The sequence below is a fragment of the Alternaria novae-zelandiae genome (assembly GCF_023758075.1).
Source record: "Alternaria novae-zelandiae strain BMP 2774 chromosome Unknown scaffold_9, whole genome shotgun sequence".
NCBI classification, from domain to species: domain Eukaryota; kingdom Fungi; phylum Ascomycota; class Dothideomycetes; order Pleosporales; family Pleosporaceae; genus Alternaria; species Alternaria novae-zelandiae.
The window spans coordinates 890,567-907,575 of record NW_026056969.1 but is presented as its reverse complement, the minus strand read 5'-3'; the positions used below and the strand labels follow the sequence as shown (position 1 = coordinate 907,575).

The window sequence follows — 17,009 nt, the reverse complement described above, 5'->3', positions numbered from 1 at the left end:
GGTGCGCGCCATCGTGCCTGACTGATGTTCATCCCCGCGGCTTCCACATGCACATGCCGTGGCTCCCTTCTCCCCTCTCCTCCTCCGCATTCCTCACTCAGAACTCTCATTACTTCTTCACCCCATTAACAACGATCTCGTTCCCTTGGCCCACCCACTGACCATGCGGACCAGCTCTCACAGCGACCTGCGCATGTTGTCAGTATCAACTGTACTCTGACCCTGACAACCCGTTCCTAGCGAATGCATACCTGTACATCGACGCCCCATCGTTGCGCATTGGCAAGAGCAACATTTGCAGCTTCTTGCTCAAGAGTTGTGGCGGCCGTTGCTAGCTTGCCGCCGATGGCGCAGAGTTCTCCACCGAGTTTGTTCAGGTCGGCGGCGAGCTTGAGCAGATTGTCGGGGGTGTTGTGTGACATTCTTGGTGACTTGAGTGTGATGGTTTGATGTGGTAGGATGGGGATCCGGTAATGTGCCGAGTGAGTGATGCTGAGGCGCTGGATATATGTCAAGGCTTGTCGCGCAGGAAGTGTGGTAAAGCGATGGTAATTGTCGATGATAATTATTGCAAGAGGATATATGCGTACATGGCGATATGGAAGCGTGAGGGTGTTTGCATAGCTGGACGGCACACTGATCAATACGCGAGCATTCCAGTATGGAGCGAACGCTGCTCGGCCAGCGATGCTATACTTGAAGTACGTTCAAACATCTCCATATCACCCACAAGCATGTCAATCAGTACAGCGGAGTAAAAGAGTTTGTGTGATCAATCATCCAGTGTTCACATTTTGTCTAGCCTCTGCCGCCTTCGTGTCGGTGTTAGAGCACGACTTCGAAGTGGTATATGAGTCTTTGACGCGATACGATAACCTGCTGCAACATCAGCGCACTACATTCGATTCTTCTCCCAAATCAGTCCATCCAACAACACCCATCTGCGCACAATGTCCTCTTCAGCGCACCCAGTCGCACCTACCACAGCAGAGCGCGATGCAAACTATCACTACAGTCAGCAACTCACAAAGTTGCAAGACGAGATTATGGATCTAAACAAGATCATCGAGAACACTGCTGCAGATCATCGACGTGAGGCAGTTCCGCTATAACCCTCATTCTTACTAAAAGACAACAGGCGAAGTCTCGGTACAAGCCCGCGCAATGACCTGTCTCAACATGAAGATACTGTGGCTCACGTACAAACTCGACCCGATCCTCAAGGTGGACAAAGTCACAGCGGACAGGATGGGCAAGCTTTTCCCAGAGATCGCGGAGTACTTCACCCTTGATTAAGTGGCGTACTAGGAGAGATGTTTGTATGAGAGCACCAACATATCAGGGTGACATGACTAGCATGATGAGCATATGGACGCGGAAGACGTAGTTAAGCATCCATATCAATATCATCTTCCTAGCCTAGGGTCTTGCTTCAACAGTGCAAGACGGGCAAGTCTCCTCCGCTCTGGCGCACTGATGGGGACAGTTTTCTTCTCTTCCACTTGCGCTGCTTGGTCCACTTTCTCCGGTGCAGCTTCATCTTCTGTTCCTGCCCCCTTTAACTTCGTGTCCACTCTCCGCTGCACATCGCGCATGAACAGTCCTTGGTCGATCTCTTCTTGGTCTTGCGCCGTCAAATCTCGCACCTCCTTGTCAAGCCGCATTTTGGTTTCCCGTACGATTTCTGCTTTGCGTTCTTTGAGTGCGGATTCGCGTCTTTGTAGCGCTTCTCGTGTCAATTGACAGTTTGCGAGTTCGGCTTCGATGATCAGGAATTCGGCGTCTGGTGTAAGGGCTACGTGAGTGGGTGTGTGTGGATCTTGAGGTGGACTGGTGGGTGAAGACAGTAGGGGTAGTGGAAAGCTGACTTCATCTGCCGGTTTTGGAGACGTTGAAGTGGCTACGAGAGGGCCGCTGGTGTTCTCTTCGGGTCGTAAGGCCATATCTCTGTGTCCAGGTAGAGTCTCCAGAATCCCGTTTTTCGCTTTTTGTTCGGCGTCGGCCAGGGCTTGTGATACGACGGGATGAAGGAGGGTCGCTATGGGAAAGGTCATGGTTTCTACGTCTTGGGGATAGTGGCAGGCGTTGGAGGAGCGAGACGTGTCGACAAACTAAAGCAGCTTCCCGGTGTTTGCTGTAATCGTTAACGCTGGTCAACGCCCGGGTCTGCGAAATGGAAAGTACAGTGTCACAGGGGAATAGTGTGCAGCGTTTGATAGAGTTCATATTTTAGGCATTGTTGCTGGAACGTCATGTCGCGCATCTATGTGAACGCTTCAGCGAGAACACACAATACAGGATCAAGCCTTCGACTCTTCTCGCATCCTCGTCAATGTGTCCAACACTGTTTGCTTCTCAGAGCCGGCCTTGAGCGACTTTATCAGAACATCCTGCTCGCTCTCCGGTGCCATACCAGCCGTCTCGGGTACCCTTCTATCAAGATTGGTCGGAAAAGGGTACCCTTCAGCGACAACGCTGACGAGTGCCCTAAGCTCATCGCTTAGGCCATGCTGTTTATACATTGCCAATAACTCATCCCAGGTCTTCTCAACCAGTGCATGCGTATCGATAGATTCCATCGGCTTACCAAAGGCTGATGAGATCTGAAGCAGATTGGCAGAACGCATGACATCGGCGGAGTCATTCTGAACTGCGGCATGGAATAGCGCTGGGTTGAAGAAGAGACCGTCGCCCATCTCCAGTGGCACAGATACATACTTCTCAAGGAAGTAGTCTTGGAACTCAGGGAGGCGGTATGCCATGTATCCTTCTTCAAACTTCTGGCTGAACGGCAGCAATCGCGTCGGCCCGCTCTCTACTGGCATGTCTGAGTGTGCGACAGCTCCTTGCAGCGTGAGGAACTGTGACGCGACTTGCATCGCCTTCGGAAACTTCGCGCAAGATTCGTTGTCCTGGAAGCCAATGTGGTAGTCTCTGTGCGAAATCTGGGCCTTCGCGCCTGGCTTCACAATGTTGACTTGTGCTGTGAGGCGGTGGTGCGGGCCGAGCCATGCTCCAGATATGAGCGGCAACCATGGATTGGAGTAGTATTGCACGAATGACTCCGGGTCTTTTTCGCAGTGTTTCGAAACGGAGTTCCAAATGCGATCGTTCGCGCCGGCTCCAGCAAAGTGGTCGCCGCGTTTGCCCGCCACTTTCTTCTCTTCTGCAATGATGTTTGCATACACGTTGTTTACGTTTTGAAGAAGAGATACGTCTTTGCAGAGACCTTTGGTGACGAACACGCCTGGTCCGGAAAGTAGGATGTGGTAAAATTCATCCTGTAATGCTGAGCGTTGTTCTGGGGAGAGCGAGGCGTAGTCGGGCAAATTATATATCGGCACATTCGCTTCGATCTTGCTTGCTAGTGGGTAGTGGCAGGGAACAGACTCCGTTGTAAGTTTCTTGAACTCGTCCAGTGATGGTGGTTGCTTGACGGAGAATAGCCGAGGTCCGATTGGCGGCTGGTGACCATTGGTGTGGCCGTTCGCGGAATGCATTTTAGATGTCAGAATGTATCAGAGATGTCATGTATGGCATCGCCCTCATTTCAATGCTATATAATCGCGTCGGCTACATAGGTGATGGGTAAGCTTGTGGGATGATGTACCAGATCGGCAATTCTGCCCGCTTGCGGTGGTTGTTCCTTCTTTGGGAAGCGGAGAAGGCGGCGGCCCCACTTACGATTACAAACCCCTTGCGCAATCCATCCTCTCCTCCAGTACCACCTGTCGTTCGACACCAGTTACAATGATCTTTCGCGATTTACTTTCCACATGGGAATAAGAACATTGGGTAGAAACAGGAGCTATCGCGACCTGGTCGCAGGCACTGCTCTCGTGCTTTTCTTCTGACGCCTCGACTTTACCACGGCACAGCGGCACCTTAGTTATCAGTAATCATCACAGCCTCTGATCCTTCGCGGCGCGGCAAAGCCCACCCCCAGAGCTTAATGAGACCGCAACCATGGATTTCGACTTGAAGCACTGCGGAAGACCAAAGACTCGTGCACTATTTTCAAGCTCCGTCGCCAGTTCAAGTTTCCATTTGTCATGTGCACGGAGGCCAATTGCGCAGGTATGGCCGTACACAATTGCAACGGTAAAACTTTATGAAGAGTATATTGGCTATTATCAAGATTTCATGGACACCTGCAAGCCTTGGGTCATTATAGTAATGGCACATAACCCTGCCCTTGCGCGGTACGGCAGACTCAATCGCGCAGAGCTTTGCAGATAGCGTGCTCAACACCATGAGCTTCTCTACTTCTCATCCTCTACTTCCTCGACCTCCCAGTCTCCATACACAACTCCAGGTCGTCCGTTTCGAACACCAGCGCGTCTTGGCGACACTCCACCGGGTCCAGCGTCGCGAGGCCCGTCGGCATCCGAAGTATTGTCCGGAGACTCAGTTCGCGGATGATTTCGAGGTTCGGGACCCGGCCCGCCCATACCTCCTGGGAAAAACATCGGGCCCCGCGGGAAAGGCATGCCGCCCGGTGGCATCGGCCCTCCTGCACCACCGCCACCCATGCGCATCTGCTCTGCCATCATCTGTTGTCGATATGCGGCCATCATCATCTGCTCTTGTTGCGCCTCCATCATTTGCTCGCGCTGAGCTCCCATCATCATCATCGCTCTCATGCGCAGCTGTTCCGCCATTTGCAGGCGTTGTCTTAGCGGCATGCCCTGCATTTGCGCTTCTTCCAACTGCGCTCTCATCTGCATTTCCAGCTGCATCTGTCGCATCATCATGACTATCCTGGGGTCCATGGTTGATGGCGGTGTTCAGCCTCCCGACGTGCTGAGATGTAGTCTAGAGAACGAGCAAGGTTTTTGGCAGTACCAAGGCTGTTTGTGGGCTTTGGGAGTTTCGGTCGTATCGAGCCGGGTATATATTGATTTGCAGAGGTACGTTAAAAGGATTTGTGCCTCTGGCTGAGGGAGATCGCTTTCGCCACAATCAATATTCATGATCAGTGAACGATTGAAGTGAAGACTTCGTCATTACACCGCACCCACCAAGAACACGATTAGAAACAATTTGTCAATGGTACCTGGGTCATCATGTCACGCACGTTTGCGGAGTATATTCACCGCGATATGAAGGTTCCGCAATCGTCACGATCCGAACTTTGGATTTGTCAGAACTCTACTTCACGCTATCTAGCCAACTACCAGTACGAGCTCAGTTGATAAAGCAATAGCATACATCAATTGTCGTCTCGCAGAACCGGCGCCAAAGCAGCTTCCTTCTCCCTCTGATCCATCGCCGCCATCATGCGCTTTAGAAGCTCTGTCGTTCTGTCTGCAGACTCACGTACAACTATCAATTGCGTCAATATCATCTCCCGCCTGTCGGGACCATGTAGCTTGTTGTTGATTTGCTCCATAGTCGCCACGCCCTCCTCATACAGCTGCATCCAAGTCCAATGCTCTACCCACATATGCTTGTTCTCCACCGAGACCTTGGTCCTGGCTTCACTCAGAGCAGCCTTCATATCTTCGAGTAGCTTGGCGCTACGCTGACAAACTGAAGGAAAGTTTTCGGGGGTCAACTTACCGTTGAGGAATTCCTCGGGGAAGGTGTCGATCTGCATAAGGAGGGCTTCGCAGGCCTTGAAGTGGTCAGGGACTTGGAGCTCAATTTCTTTTAATTCGTTTTGGTGTGCCATTTCGTCGTTGGTGAGTCTCAATGTAGCTGGGATGATTGGTTTGAAGTGAAACCCTCGAGGAAGAGGTGTTGGTTGCAAAGGAGCATGCGACGAAGAGAGTGAAGTTCAGCTGAAATATGGGTGGTTTGCTGTAAGGTGAATGTATAATTACGCCTCGAAGGACTGACGACTGGGAAAATGCTGACATTGTCATTGAACAGACGGTACAGTGATTCAGTCCCCATCGTTTGCTACTGCTGCCTATTTACTTGGGGATAGATCTGCTGTATAATAACAGTGCCTCGGAGTGACTTCCTCACAGATCACCAAACCCACCCTCAACCGTACATACGAACGGACAATCAGCAATGTCCCTCAAAGCAGCAGACGAAAGTGAGGCATCTCTGCGGGTTCTAAAAAGCAATCTATTTGATGAGTGTAAGAAGATACATACAGGAGTCGAGCGCCTTCTCGAACGAACAAACATCGAGGGAATGACACAGCCACAGCTGAAGTCTGTATATGAAGATGTCGTCAAGATACTCGACCAGTTTACCAACGCGATCCGGATTTGCGACGTCCACATTCATAAATTGAAGACGACAATCCTAATGGATCTAACAGAGCCCCGTTCAATTCTTTCCCTACAAGAGAAGTGGAACAAAGCTCTCATCGACAAATATCTAAAGTCATTACGACAACTTCACAGCCTCGAGCGCAAACTCCGATACGCCAAAGAGGGGAAGGAGCTATTTGCCCTACCGGATTACGATACTACTGCATATATTCCAGCCCATCCGGATCACGATATAGAATGCACCGGACGTACATTTGTGATCGCGCGCATACTGTGGCTGATGAAAAAAGCCGAGAGGAACCTGGATACATTCCCTGCCCGAGGTTATCCACGCTACATACGCCAGGGGACTTGGCAAGACGATCCAGCCCGGCAGCGTCTGATTCTACCACAAGACAAGAAGTGGATGTTGGCCCCATGTGAACATGAGCTCATATGTCTACCCTCATCCGAGGAATGGTCGGCCTTGTTCTTGCATATCGGCCATCTGACTATCCTCGAGTGGAAATCTCTGGGTGAACCTTCGGCTAACATTATGGATATCGGTAGGACTATGGGGGATATGAAGTACGTCCAAGGCTTTACGGAACACGCCACGGACGAAGCAGTAGAGGCTGGTTTCGAAGAGTGTGAGATCTGCGGACGCAGCTTCTCCGATCAAATTGAGCGAGATGATGTGGAGCCAGCCGTCAAGACGATCTGTGGCCATTACATAGGCGAGCAATGCCTTCAGGCTTGGATCAACACGCTCGCTGTCAACGATAAAGAGATGGATGCATCGTGTCCGATGTGCAGGACTAAACTATGTATCGGAGCATTTCCACCTGAGATTCGAGACCGGGTCTTCGAGTTTGTAGAGTTTATGCGTAATGATCCGGCATTCGATCGAGAGGTTGATCGGTTTCTGCTGAGCGCGACGGAGGGAGATGTGAGGCAGTGCTACGGCCCTGAGCTCGGTGTCATGCTTGTGAAGCTGTCTGTGAAGATTAACGAGGGGGAGAAGATGCTGAGTGACATCCTCGACAGCATATGGACAAGTTACGAGGGAGAATGTACCAGGTGGGAGACGTTATCGTAGGCTGATGGTACTATATGAATTGATGCGATCGTGAGAACTTGATCGTCTGGAAAGGTGTGATGCTCGGAATATTGGTGGTTGGTTGAGTGATGGTATCCATGCTCGTGAGTATCTCCATATGTAGTGACAAGACTCGTCAGTGAAGAAAGCAGTGAGATCGTACCTGCGTGGGAATCTGTTGCTCTCAGAATTCTGGACGAAGCGGTCTGCAATCACGCATCGACTCGTGGGTCAGCGAGGAGAAACAGGGCGTGCCACCTACTCTAATTGTCCAACGCCACCGCACGACTATATTGATCTGTTTCCAGAAGTTGTGCGGCCGATCCTGTGCAACAACGCAGCCTTGGCATCTAGCGGTATTGCAATTGACAAGGAAGCTGTCACCTGTCTACCAGGCATCCTTGCGAGAGGAGGAAATTCACGGCGGCTTGGACGTTCCGTTCCCGCTGACATGTGGTGTGTGCGAGTGTGTGAAGCTAAGCTTCCGCCTCACCACCAATCTCGTTCAGAACAGTTCGGAAGTCGAGACCGTGGCCCGAACGCTACGCTGACCAATATCGGCAGCCGACGGACCATTGCTATCGTGAAATCGGATTCGCATCGCGGGTAGTGGACCCATACACAGCCCGGGTGGCATCCGCGGAGCGAATAGGAGAATTCCAATATCGGCGGTTTCTTTTGGTGCATATTCGCCAAGGTGCCAGAGATTCAAAACGTGAAACGCATGATCACCCCAGATCTTGGCGACAGCGGTTTCCGCTGTCGTTGTGTTGGTGTTGTCGAGGCTTGGCACGGCTCTTCCACCGCTTAAATGAGTTTCAACGTGTGGTTGGGACTCCTGTTTTCATTTAAAGTGAGACTAGAACAAAAGAATCGTTCTATGCGACTGGGTACTATGGGCTTATGATGGCTTATGACGCCTTGGGGGTGGGGTGGCGCCGTGTAGATTAGATGAAGAGAATAGGTGTTGATGAAATTTAGGGACCGAAAAATGGATATCCCTCCAATGGAGCGGAACGATGCGGTGAACCACGCTGGGAAACTGGTTTGTATAAGTATCGCAGTGGTTACCGTGTTGTAAAAATCATCGCAATCATCCAGCATTCGATACCAACCAGTACATTCGCTTCCAACTTTTTACATTCACTTCTTTTGAACATATTCATTCTTTACCATCAACATGAAGGCCTCAATCATCCTCTCTCTTCTTGCGCCCTTGACGGTCGATGCGCACTACATCTTCAACCGCCTTATGGTCAACAACCAGGCCATTGGTGGTGACTATGCTTACACCCGCAAGAACACCAACTCCTACATGCCCTCGTTCACCGCCGACATCGTCAACTCCCCCGATCTGAGGTGCAACAAGGGAGCCAAGGCTGGAGGTGTTCCCACCTACACCGTCAAGGCCGGTGACAAGATCGGCTTCAAGCTCGCTTTCAACGAGAAGATCGAGCACCCCGGCCCGGGCTTCGTCTACATCTCCAAGGCCCCTGGCAGCGTCGCCAGCTACGATGGCAGCGGTGACTGGACCAAGGTCATGGAGAGCGGCCTCATCAACCCCAGCCAGCCCGGCGTCGACACTGCCTGGGACAGCTGGCAAAAGGACCGCCTTGAGTGGACCATCCAGAAGAGCATTCCTGCTGGCGAGTACCTTGTACGCGTTGAGCACATCGCCATCCACGAGGGCCACGTCGGCAAGGCTCAGTTCTACATGGAGTGCTTCCAGCTGAAGATCGAGTCTTCCGGTACCGGCAAACTCTCCCCCACGGTCAAGATCCCCGGTCTCTACAAGGCCAACGACGCCGGTATTGCCTTCAACAAGTGGTAAGTCTATTCCAACCGTACCAAATACTCGTGCCAGATATACTAACATCGTCCTAGGAACAACCCCAAGTCTTACCCCATGCCCGGCCCCAAGCTGTGGAACGGACAGTAAGCGACTCGTTTCGCTCACTGGTGTTCCATCAGGCAGTCAAGTTGAGGAGGAATCGGTCTTTTTTTACACATTGCACGCCCTAGTGGTGCTTACTTTCTACCTTTGCCCGCATTCATAGCGCTCGATCTCAGTAGCTTTTGACAAAATTACAATGCGTTTACCTCAGCTCGATGTTCCTTGATTCCTGTGATGATAACGATGGGGTGTGGGGCTTGGCATTTGGTCGACAGATTGTGCATCGTGATCAGCCAGCCTTGTATACTCAGCTGGTGACCCGAGCGCAGGCAAGGCGACAAGTCGCGCGCGCCTACTGCCGTTAGACCGCTGTTAGTAGGAGGGCTAGAGGTCTGTTCACATTAGCGTACAACAACAAGACAGCTGGGTAGAGTGTGCCCGATGGTGGGAACATCAGTTCGAGAGCGCCAGCGCAGTAGTTCTATAGCGGCCCAATGCATAACGAAGATGCAACATCGCCAATTATGCGCAACTGGATGCGCAACAAAGGCGGTTATGCAGGGCGAGTGCGCAAGATGAAGCGAATGTCGCGGTGTAGAGTTGACGATTGTGTGACGTGGTAGGCGAAGTGGGCCGCAGCCTGGTCAGTGCGGGTCGCGGTTGCCCGGGGAGCGGTCGCTGAATCGTGTTTACCCAACCAAGACGGGACGTCAGGTTGCGATAGGCCCTGCTTAGCTTTACCATACCACATCCCCGCTATCAATCGGGGCGTGACCACAGAGAACTGCTCTCTCCCATTGCTACCATCGACATCTGTCTTTCGCTGGAGCATTTTGCGCGTCCCACACCTAATCGACGCCGCCTTTCACTATTCTAATCGACGCATGTCATCCACGCGCCGTGCATACCCCGAACAAGTTGCCGGTCAACACCAAGTACTGTGTAATACAACAACCGAATAATACCCAACATGGCAGTCGGCCAGGCGCTTCCAGTGCGCTTTCCCTGCTGGTGCAAAGCTGTCTATTCATGGGGAGGCGAGGTAAGTTCAGACGGAAGCTTCTTGCTGCTGCATCTTGACTGACGCCATACTAGACCAAACGCGATCTCGGATTCATAGAAGGCGATCTGATTGAAGTCCTCAATGCCGGCGATGGAGCTTGGTGGATGGGCCGGTTGAAGCGCGACAGGCGCATGGTCGGCCTGTTTCCATCCAACTTTGTCGAGCTGCTCAGCGAAGACTACCAGCCATGGGCGCGCAACGGCAGCGGCGGAAGCATGTCGAGGCAGAACAGTGCCCAGGAACAGCCGAAGCCCGCGCCACAGAAGCAGAAGAGCATGTTCAGGAAGCCCTTCACGGCCTATGCGGCTGCAGGCGCCCCGAATCCAGCTGCAGCGGCACGAGAGAGGCTCAAGGCCGGCGGCATCAACTCACCGAACGGCAGTGTCAAGACCAAGTCTCCCTACTCGTCGATGAAGAGGTCGTCCATCGAGAGCCGAGACAGCCCGTCGCCCGCCACGTCGACAAGAAAACAGTCGAACCTGCGCGCAGTGTCACCGCGACCCGCCTCCAAGAGGACGCCTGTAGCACGAGCTGTATCGCCAGCACCACCCTCACGACACGGCTCGCACGCACGCGCACCCTCTCCCGCACCGCCCGCCGAATACCGCTACCAACCGCGCGCCGTCTCGCCAGCACCTCCCATCCGACGCGGCTCGTACATCCCGCCACAGGCTGCCGCACCTCCAGCCCAATATCAATACCAGCCTCGTGGAGTGTCACCTGCACCTCCCATACAACATCGAAACTACGCCAGAGCGGCATCTCCAGCTCCCCCACAACAGATACAAGACCTATACCGAACAGCTTCGCCAGCACCCCCGAGACAACATCAAGACTATTACCGGGCAGCGTCGCCAATTCCTCCACGACAAAGTCAGGATCTATACCGCGCAGCCTCGCCAGCACCCCCAGTTCACTACCAGCAGCACTCGAGAGCTGTTTCTCCCGCGCCCTCGTTCCAGTACAGAGCATACGACCGTGGTCCTTCGCCAGCCCCATCGTTTGGCGAGCGTTCGCGTGCTGCCTCGCCAGCCCCCTCGATCCAATACCGCGCATACGACCGAGGCCCATCGCCATCTCCTTACCAACACCAACTCGATTACGACGATCACAGCCGCGGTCCATCGCCTGCGCCTTACGATGACGAATTCGAAGCAGACGTTGGCTCGCCGCCACCTCCACCACCACCACCGCATCGTGTAGCCTACGACCCCAGCAGAGCTCCATCTCCCGCGCCTCCTTCCCACAATGGCTTCATCACACCCGAACCGCCCTCGCCTGACCCAAGAACACGTGCAGGCCACTTCACACCTTCCCCGCTCACGGCAGCGATGGACGATGTCATGACGTCTCTGCAGGATATGACAACGTCGAACAGTAACGAATCGCCAGAAGACTCTCCAACTCCAGCGAACCCGTGGTCTCCAGAGGCATTCGACCAAGTGTACCAAGAGTCAGCGAAGAAGGTCAGGGCACAGTCCGCGATGGACCAAGGTGATGAGGATGAAGAGGAAGGCCTGCCAGACGTCAACAACTACATGAAGCGCATGGAGAGTCGTCTGAGGCGAATGAAACAGCAGGAACAAGCCAGGAACGGTGAACTCTTCATTGGCGACGATGAAGGACCAACTGTACCTTTGAAAAGCTCCCATCAGAGGCCTGGATCCTCGAGGGCAGACACTGACCCAGAAATTCAACGAAAGGGCTCGAAACTGCTTAACCACCGCAAATCTGCTTACAACATGGGACGTAATGCCCTTGGACGAACATTTACGAGCAAAACGAACTCTACGACTACGACCCATACCAGCAGCAGCACTGATCGCAGCTTGATGTCTGGACACTCTGCGACGAACATGAGTGCTACAAGCGCCGGAAGCTACTACCGCAAGAAGTTTGGCAAAGACCGACCGAAGAGCGTAATGAACACGAAGGACACAGCTGGGAAGGGATACGGCTTCGACGATGGACGACCAGAGACGCCCTTTACTGGTGTCACGTATCACTCCAGCCACGCTTCGCAGCCACGACCTGGTTCCAGTGATAACCAGCAAGCTGAGGTTAGCACACCAGCAACAGACGACCCGGATCCGCTTGGTGGACTGAGGCAGCCTTTGAAGACGAAGCGCAGCGGCTTCTTCCGCAAGATGATAGACACGGCGAAGACTCAGGCGGCAAATGCTCGTAGCACCATCGACACGATAAGCAGACCAGGATCCCGGGCTGCTAGCCGAGCAGCGGGTCGTGCAACCAGTCGCGCCGCAAGCCGGATGGACAGCAATGAGTCAACAGGCATCGAAGGAGGCAAAGCGACCCACACGGCAAACCCCTCGAGAGATACGGGCCTGGGTACGGTGGATTGGGTACAAGTCCGCCGTGACGTCAACCGATCCAACTCTCTCAGCAAGAACGAGCGTGCGGAGCGAGCCGAAAGATGCCAAATGATGGATATCCCCGTCTTGAACCCGATTGAGATCTTGTACGAGTCAGCGGAAGGCGACGAGGGTCTTGATGGCCTTCCCATCACCGAGCCTACCGATTTCGCAGCTTGCAGTCTTGGCCACGTTGACAAAAGCACGCGTTTCATCAACAGCGTTCCTCTTGGAACTAACCCAGCAACCTTGGCTCAGGCATACGTTTGCCGACCTTACCGGAGCGATATGCAACGATTACGGGCCATCTTTACCTGGGTCAGCGAGCGTATCGCGTGGGAGGACGACTTCGAAGGCGAGATGGACCCGAAGCATGTGATTCAGGGCAAGCGTGGATGCTCTCAAGAGATCGCCATGGTTGTGGCAGAGATGTGCGCTTCTGTTGGCATGCATGCTGAAGTTGTTCGTGGCTATTTGAAGACGCCTGGCGAACCTCTGGATCTGGAAAGCGTTGCCCGACCGAATCACTTCTGGAACGCTGTCATCGTTGAGGGCGAGTGGCGTATCATGGACTGCTCGCTTGCTGGGCCTACAAATCCAAAGCGAGTCCACTACTCAACGGCGGGATCATCCGTGGCGGAGACGTGGTACTTCCTCGCTCGTCCCATGGAGATTTGCTATTCTCATGTTCCGCTCCTGCCCGAACAGCAACACATTTGCCCTCCACAGCCTCACGAGGTGCTGATGGCTCTGCCTTGCGCAACACCGGCTTATTTCCGCCACGGTCTCAATATGGTCAACTTTGACACTAGCCTTCTCAATTTGGATAACCTCGAGATGGGTCACGTGTATATTGACGTGCCGGAAGACGTAGAATGTGTTGCGGAAGTCGAGGCAAGATCCTACTCACAAGACATGGACGGCGACTTTTTCGAAAGCGGTGAAATTGTCAAAAAGCCGGCATTGGCGCAAGCTGAATGGTACGGCGGCCAGAAGAGATACACCGTCAAGGCTCTTCTACCGGGTGATGGAGGTCAGGGTGTCCTAAAAATCTATGCAGGACCTCGGGGACTCATGGTAAGTTTGTTTTAAGACACTGTCAATACATGCATACTAACGTTTTCCAGCACTCAAACAAGATGAACCCTCACAATCTGGCAATCGGCCTTCCAATGACCCATACCGGCACCAATCCTCCGTACTCATTCTTGACACTGCATCCTACGCCCCATGCCCAACGAAACGATCTATACGTCGCTCAGCCACAGTGCGCCAATTTGGCTCTAAACAACACTTTCGTCTTTTGCGTGCGCCAGCATCCATCATCCCTCACAAAGTCGCCCGAACCCAGTCCTGCGATGCATGGCCGAGCGTCGCCAAATCCCTTTGCCCGTCCTGCTTCTGCTATGAGCATGCAGAGCATCTCAGCTACTGGTTCCAACTACACAAACCCATCTCAAAGTTCTTCCGGATCAGCAGACAGTAGGAGCAACAAGCCCGCCAAGCTAGCCGTGCAAACACCCTCTGGCAAGATTATCCGCCTGACGAGAAAGACGGAGCACATGAGCAGTACCAACGATGCCGACGGTACGGCTTGGGAGACGATCATCAAGATTGGAGAGAAGGGCACATGGCGAGGCTTGGTACTTGCCGACCGAAGCGCGAGGTGGTGTGTTTTCGCTCAGTGGGAGTGTGCTTGATTTTGTTGCGAATTTTCTCTTCAAAGTACGTATTATGACTTGTAATGATAGCGTTTGGTTATAGTATGACCGCGACGGCCGTTACGGCGCTTTTGCATAACTCGGCGTTTCTGTAGGATATGGGGTGTGAGAATACTATTATGGCGTATTTGGTAACAAAACGATATTTGAGCTTTTCAACTGTGATGTGTGATAATGTGATGGGAAAGATCGAGTCATCGCAATGATCAGCCCGTACCAAGATCAGTTTATATCCTGAGCCAAAGGCGCATTCTATGCTTGTTAGTGAGTCATCTTGATCTATATAACACTCGCTACTAAAGTGTCGATGCACAGAAAAGACAGCCCTGTACTCCGTAGTGACTCGTACCTGCCAAGCTCAGCGATAAGGCGCTGCCCCGCGTCATCAGTCCACCCCACCACGTCTTTTTCCCAACCCCAAAGACTGTCCGACGACAACACCATACGCGCAATACACCCACCGCCAACATGGACGCGCAAATCGCCGAATGGCAACAACGCTCCGAGGCGCTCAAGCCCCTCAACCTCAAGCAAATCGAGCCCCACCTCCTCGAACTCGACGCCCACCTCACCCTGCGCTCGCACATTGTCGGTTACACACTCTCCGACGCCGACACCATAGTATGGAAGACGATCCGCGAGAACCGCGTTGCGCACGCCTTTATCAAGCAGGATCTGATGAAGAACCTGTGTCGCTGGTTTAGGTATATCGAGGAGGCGTATCCACAGAGTGTGGTTGTTGTTAGTGGGGGACAGGGTAAGAAGGAGGATGGGAAGGCGAAGGGAAAGAAGGAGGGGGGTAAGAATGATGATGCGAATTATGATATTGGGTTGCAGGATGTGGGTGATGGGTCGGGGATTGTCACTAGGTTTCCGCCTGAGCCTTCGTAAGTTACTCTCTCAACCAGGCGAATCACTTCTAACTGTTTCACAGAGGTTACCTCCACATCGGTCATGCTAAGGCAGCGCTGCTCAACGACTATTTCGCGCACGAGAAGTACAAGGGCAAACTCATCCTACGTTTCGACGACACAAACCCCACAAAGGAGAAGCAAGAGTTCCAGGATGCTATCGTTGAGGACTGCGCGCTTCTCGGCATCAAGCCAGACCAGGTCTCATACACCAGTGATTGGTTCGACCAGTTGTACGAGAGCTGTGTGCAAGCGATCAAGGATGGACTGGCATACGCAGACGACACAGTACAGGAGAAGATGCGCGACGAGCGCATGAACGGAATCGCTAGCGCTCGCCGTGATGCCAGCGTTGAGGACAATCTCGCTCACTTTGAGGAGATGAAGAAGGGCAACGAGGAGGGCCTGAAGTGGTGCATCCGCGCAAAGATGTCGGTTGACGACCCGAACAAGGCCATGCGCGACCCTGTCATCTACCGCTGCAACCCCCAGGCGCATCACCGCACCGGCGAGAAGTGGAAGATCTACCCTACCTACGACTTCTGCTGCCCCATCGTCGACTCGCTTGAGGGCGTCACCCACGCGCTACGTACGACCGAGTACAACGACCGCGACGCACAGTACCAATGGTTCATCAAGAACCTCAAACTGCGCAAGGTGCACAACTGGGGTTTCGCGCGTCTAAACTTTGTCCGCACGGTGCTGTCCAAGCGCAAGCTCACCAAGATCGTGGATGCTGGTATCGTTGCGGGCTGGGACGACCCGCGCATGCCAACTGTGCGCGGTGTCCGTCGCCATGGTGCCGTCATCCCGGCTCTCCGCGAGTTCATCCTCAAGCAAGGTCCCTCCAAGAACATTGTCAACCAGGACTGGTTCGCCTTCTGGGCTACCAACAAGAAGCACATTGAGCCTACTGCTGCCCGTTACACTGCGATTGACGATTCTGGTCGCGTTCCTGTCACGATCATTGGCGCACGCGAGGGCGTCATCTCCGAGGACAAGCCGAAACACGCCAAGTACGATCTCGGTAACAAGAAGATCGTCTTCAGCTCCTCCGTCATCATGGAGCAAGCCGACGCGCAGTCTTTCGCTCAAGACGAGGAGATCACACTGATGAACTGGGGTAACGCCATTGTGCGCAAGATCAGCCACTCCATCAACCCCCTCGAGATGGCCAAGCATGGCCTGAAGACCGTCACCGGCCTCGAGCTCGAACTGCACCTCCAGGGTGATGTCAAGAAGACGTCCAAGAAGGTCACATGGTTGAGCAATGATCAAGATCTCATTCCTGTTGAGCTGGTCGACTACGACTACCTCATCACAAAGGATAAGCTGGAGCCTGATGACAACCTCGACGACTTCCTCAATAAGGAGACTGAGACGAGGACCAAGGCTATGGCTGACTGCAATGTCGCCGAGCTCAAGGTCGATGATATCGTGCAGTTTGACCGCAAGGGCTTCTTCCGCATCGACCGCGCTTTTGCGCATGGCGGGGCGGTTGTTGCGTTCCAGATTCCTACTGGTAAGAGCAAATAGATCTTGCTCTTGGAATTTGCGCGTTAAGTATGCTGTGATAGTACAGAACTGGCATCAGTGCTGTGCACTCTATCACATCCAGAATCAAGAGGGACCAAAGTCAAAGCTCTCATGTGCCACTTCCACTTCTCGATTCTTTCATGTACTAAATGTTCTTTTGGGCAGCCTCATATGCACAATCCAATGAGGAAGTTGAGTTCTTCC

The 17,009-nt window shown here is 53.2% G+C and overlaps 9 protein-coding genes across 9 annotated transcripts; 5 read left to right on the top strand and 4 right to left on the bottom strand.

The window, feature by feature from the left end:
* Positions 1-109: 109 nt before the first annotated feature.
* Positions 110-422, bottom strand: J4E88_005191 (uncharacterized protein; the record flags this gene model as incomplete). Its single annotated transcript, XM_049398831.1, has 2 exons — positions 110-187; positions 252-422. 2 exons carry the CDS (start codon positions 420-422, stop codon positions 110-112), a joined length of 249 nt encoding a protein of 82 aa, XP_049255511.1.
* Positions 423-950: 528 nt separating this feature from the next.
* On the top strand, positions 951-1,296 carry J4E88_005190 (uncharacterized protein; the record flags this gene model as incomplete). The annotated part of the gene is made up of 2 exons (XM_049398830.1): positions 951-1,092; positions 1,139-1,296. 2 exons carry the CDS (start codon positions 951-953, stop codon positions 1,294-1,296), a joined length of 300 nt encoding a protein of 99 aa, XP_049255510.1.
* A 110-nt stretch (positions 1,297-1,406) lies between these two features.
* Positions 1,407-2,054, bottom strand: J4E88_005189 (uncharacterized protein; the record flags this gene model as incomplete). Its single annotated transcript, XM_049398829.1, has 1 exon — positions 1,407-2,054. The coding sequence occupies one exon, from the start codon at positions 2,052-2,054 to the stop codon at positions 1,407-1,409; it is 648 nt and encodes a 215-aa protein (XP_049255509.1).
* Positions 2,055-2,300: 246 nt separating this feature from the next.
* Positions 2,301-3,500, bottom strand: J4E88_005188 (uncharacterized protein; the record flags this gene model as incomplete). The annotated part of the gene is made up of 1 exon (XM_049398828.1): positions 2,301-3,500. The coding sequence occupies one exon, from the start codon at positions 3,498-3,500 to the stop codon at positions 2,301-2,303; it is 1,200 nt and encodes a 399-aa protein (XP_049255508.1).
* Positions 3,501-5,212: 1,712 nt separating this feature from the next.
* Positions 5,213-5,674, bottom strand: J4E88_005187 (uncharacterized protein; the record flags this gene model as incomplete). The annotated part of the gene is made up of 1 exon (XM_049398827.1): positions 5,213-5,674. One exon carries the CDS (start codon positions 5,672-5,674, stop codon positions 5,213-5,215), a length of 462 nt encoding a protein of 153 aa, XP_049255507.1.
* Positions 5,675-6,147: 473 nt separating this feature from the next.
* On the top strand, positions 6,148-7,308 carry J4E88_005186 (uncharacterized protein; the record flags this gene model as incomplete). The annotated part of the gene is made up of 1 exon (XM_049398826.1): positions 6,148-7,308. One exon carries the CDS (start codon positions 6,148-6,150, stop codon positions 7,306-7,308), a length of 1,161 nt encoding a protein of 386 aa, XP_049255506.1.
* A 1,180-nt stretch (positions 7,309-8,488) lies between these two features.
* J4E88_005185 (uncharacterized protein) lies at positions 8,489-9,247 on the top strand (the record flags this gene model as incomplete). The annotated part of the gene is made up of 2 exons (XM_049398825.1): positions 8,489-9,135; positions 9,193-9,247. 2 exons carry the CDS (start codon positions 8,489-8,491, stop codon positions 9,245-9,247), a joined length of 702 nt encoding a protein of 233 aa, XP_049255505.1.
* Positions 9,248-10,172: 925 nt separating this feature from the next.
* J4E88_005184 (uncharacterized protein) lies at positions 10,173-14,337 on the top strand (the record flags this gene model as incomplete). Its single annotated transcript, XM_049398824.1, has 3 exons — positions 10,173-10,244; positions 10,298-13,714; positions 13,765-14,337. The coding sequence occupies 3 exons, from the start codon at positions 10,173-10,175 to the stop codon at positions 14,335-14,337; spliced, it is 4,062 nt and encodes a 1,353-aa protein (XP_049255504.1).
* A 489-nt stretch (positions 14,338-14,826) lies between these two features.
* On the top strand, positions 14,827-16,805 carry J4E88_005183 (uncharacterized protein; the record flags this gene model as incomplete). Its single annotated transcript, XM_049398823.1, has 2 exons — positions 14,827-15,245; positions 15,293-16,805. 2 exons carry the CDS (start codon positions 14,827-14,829, stop codon positions 16,803-16,805), a joined length of 1,932 nt encoding a protein of 643 aa, XP_049255503.1.
* Between the last annotated feature and the right edge of the window lie 204 nt (positions 16,806-17,009).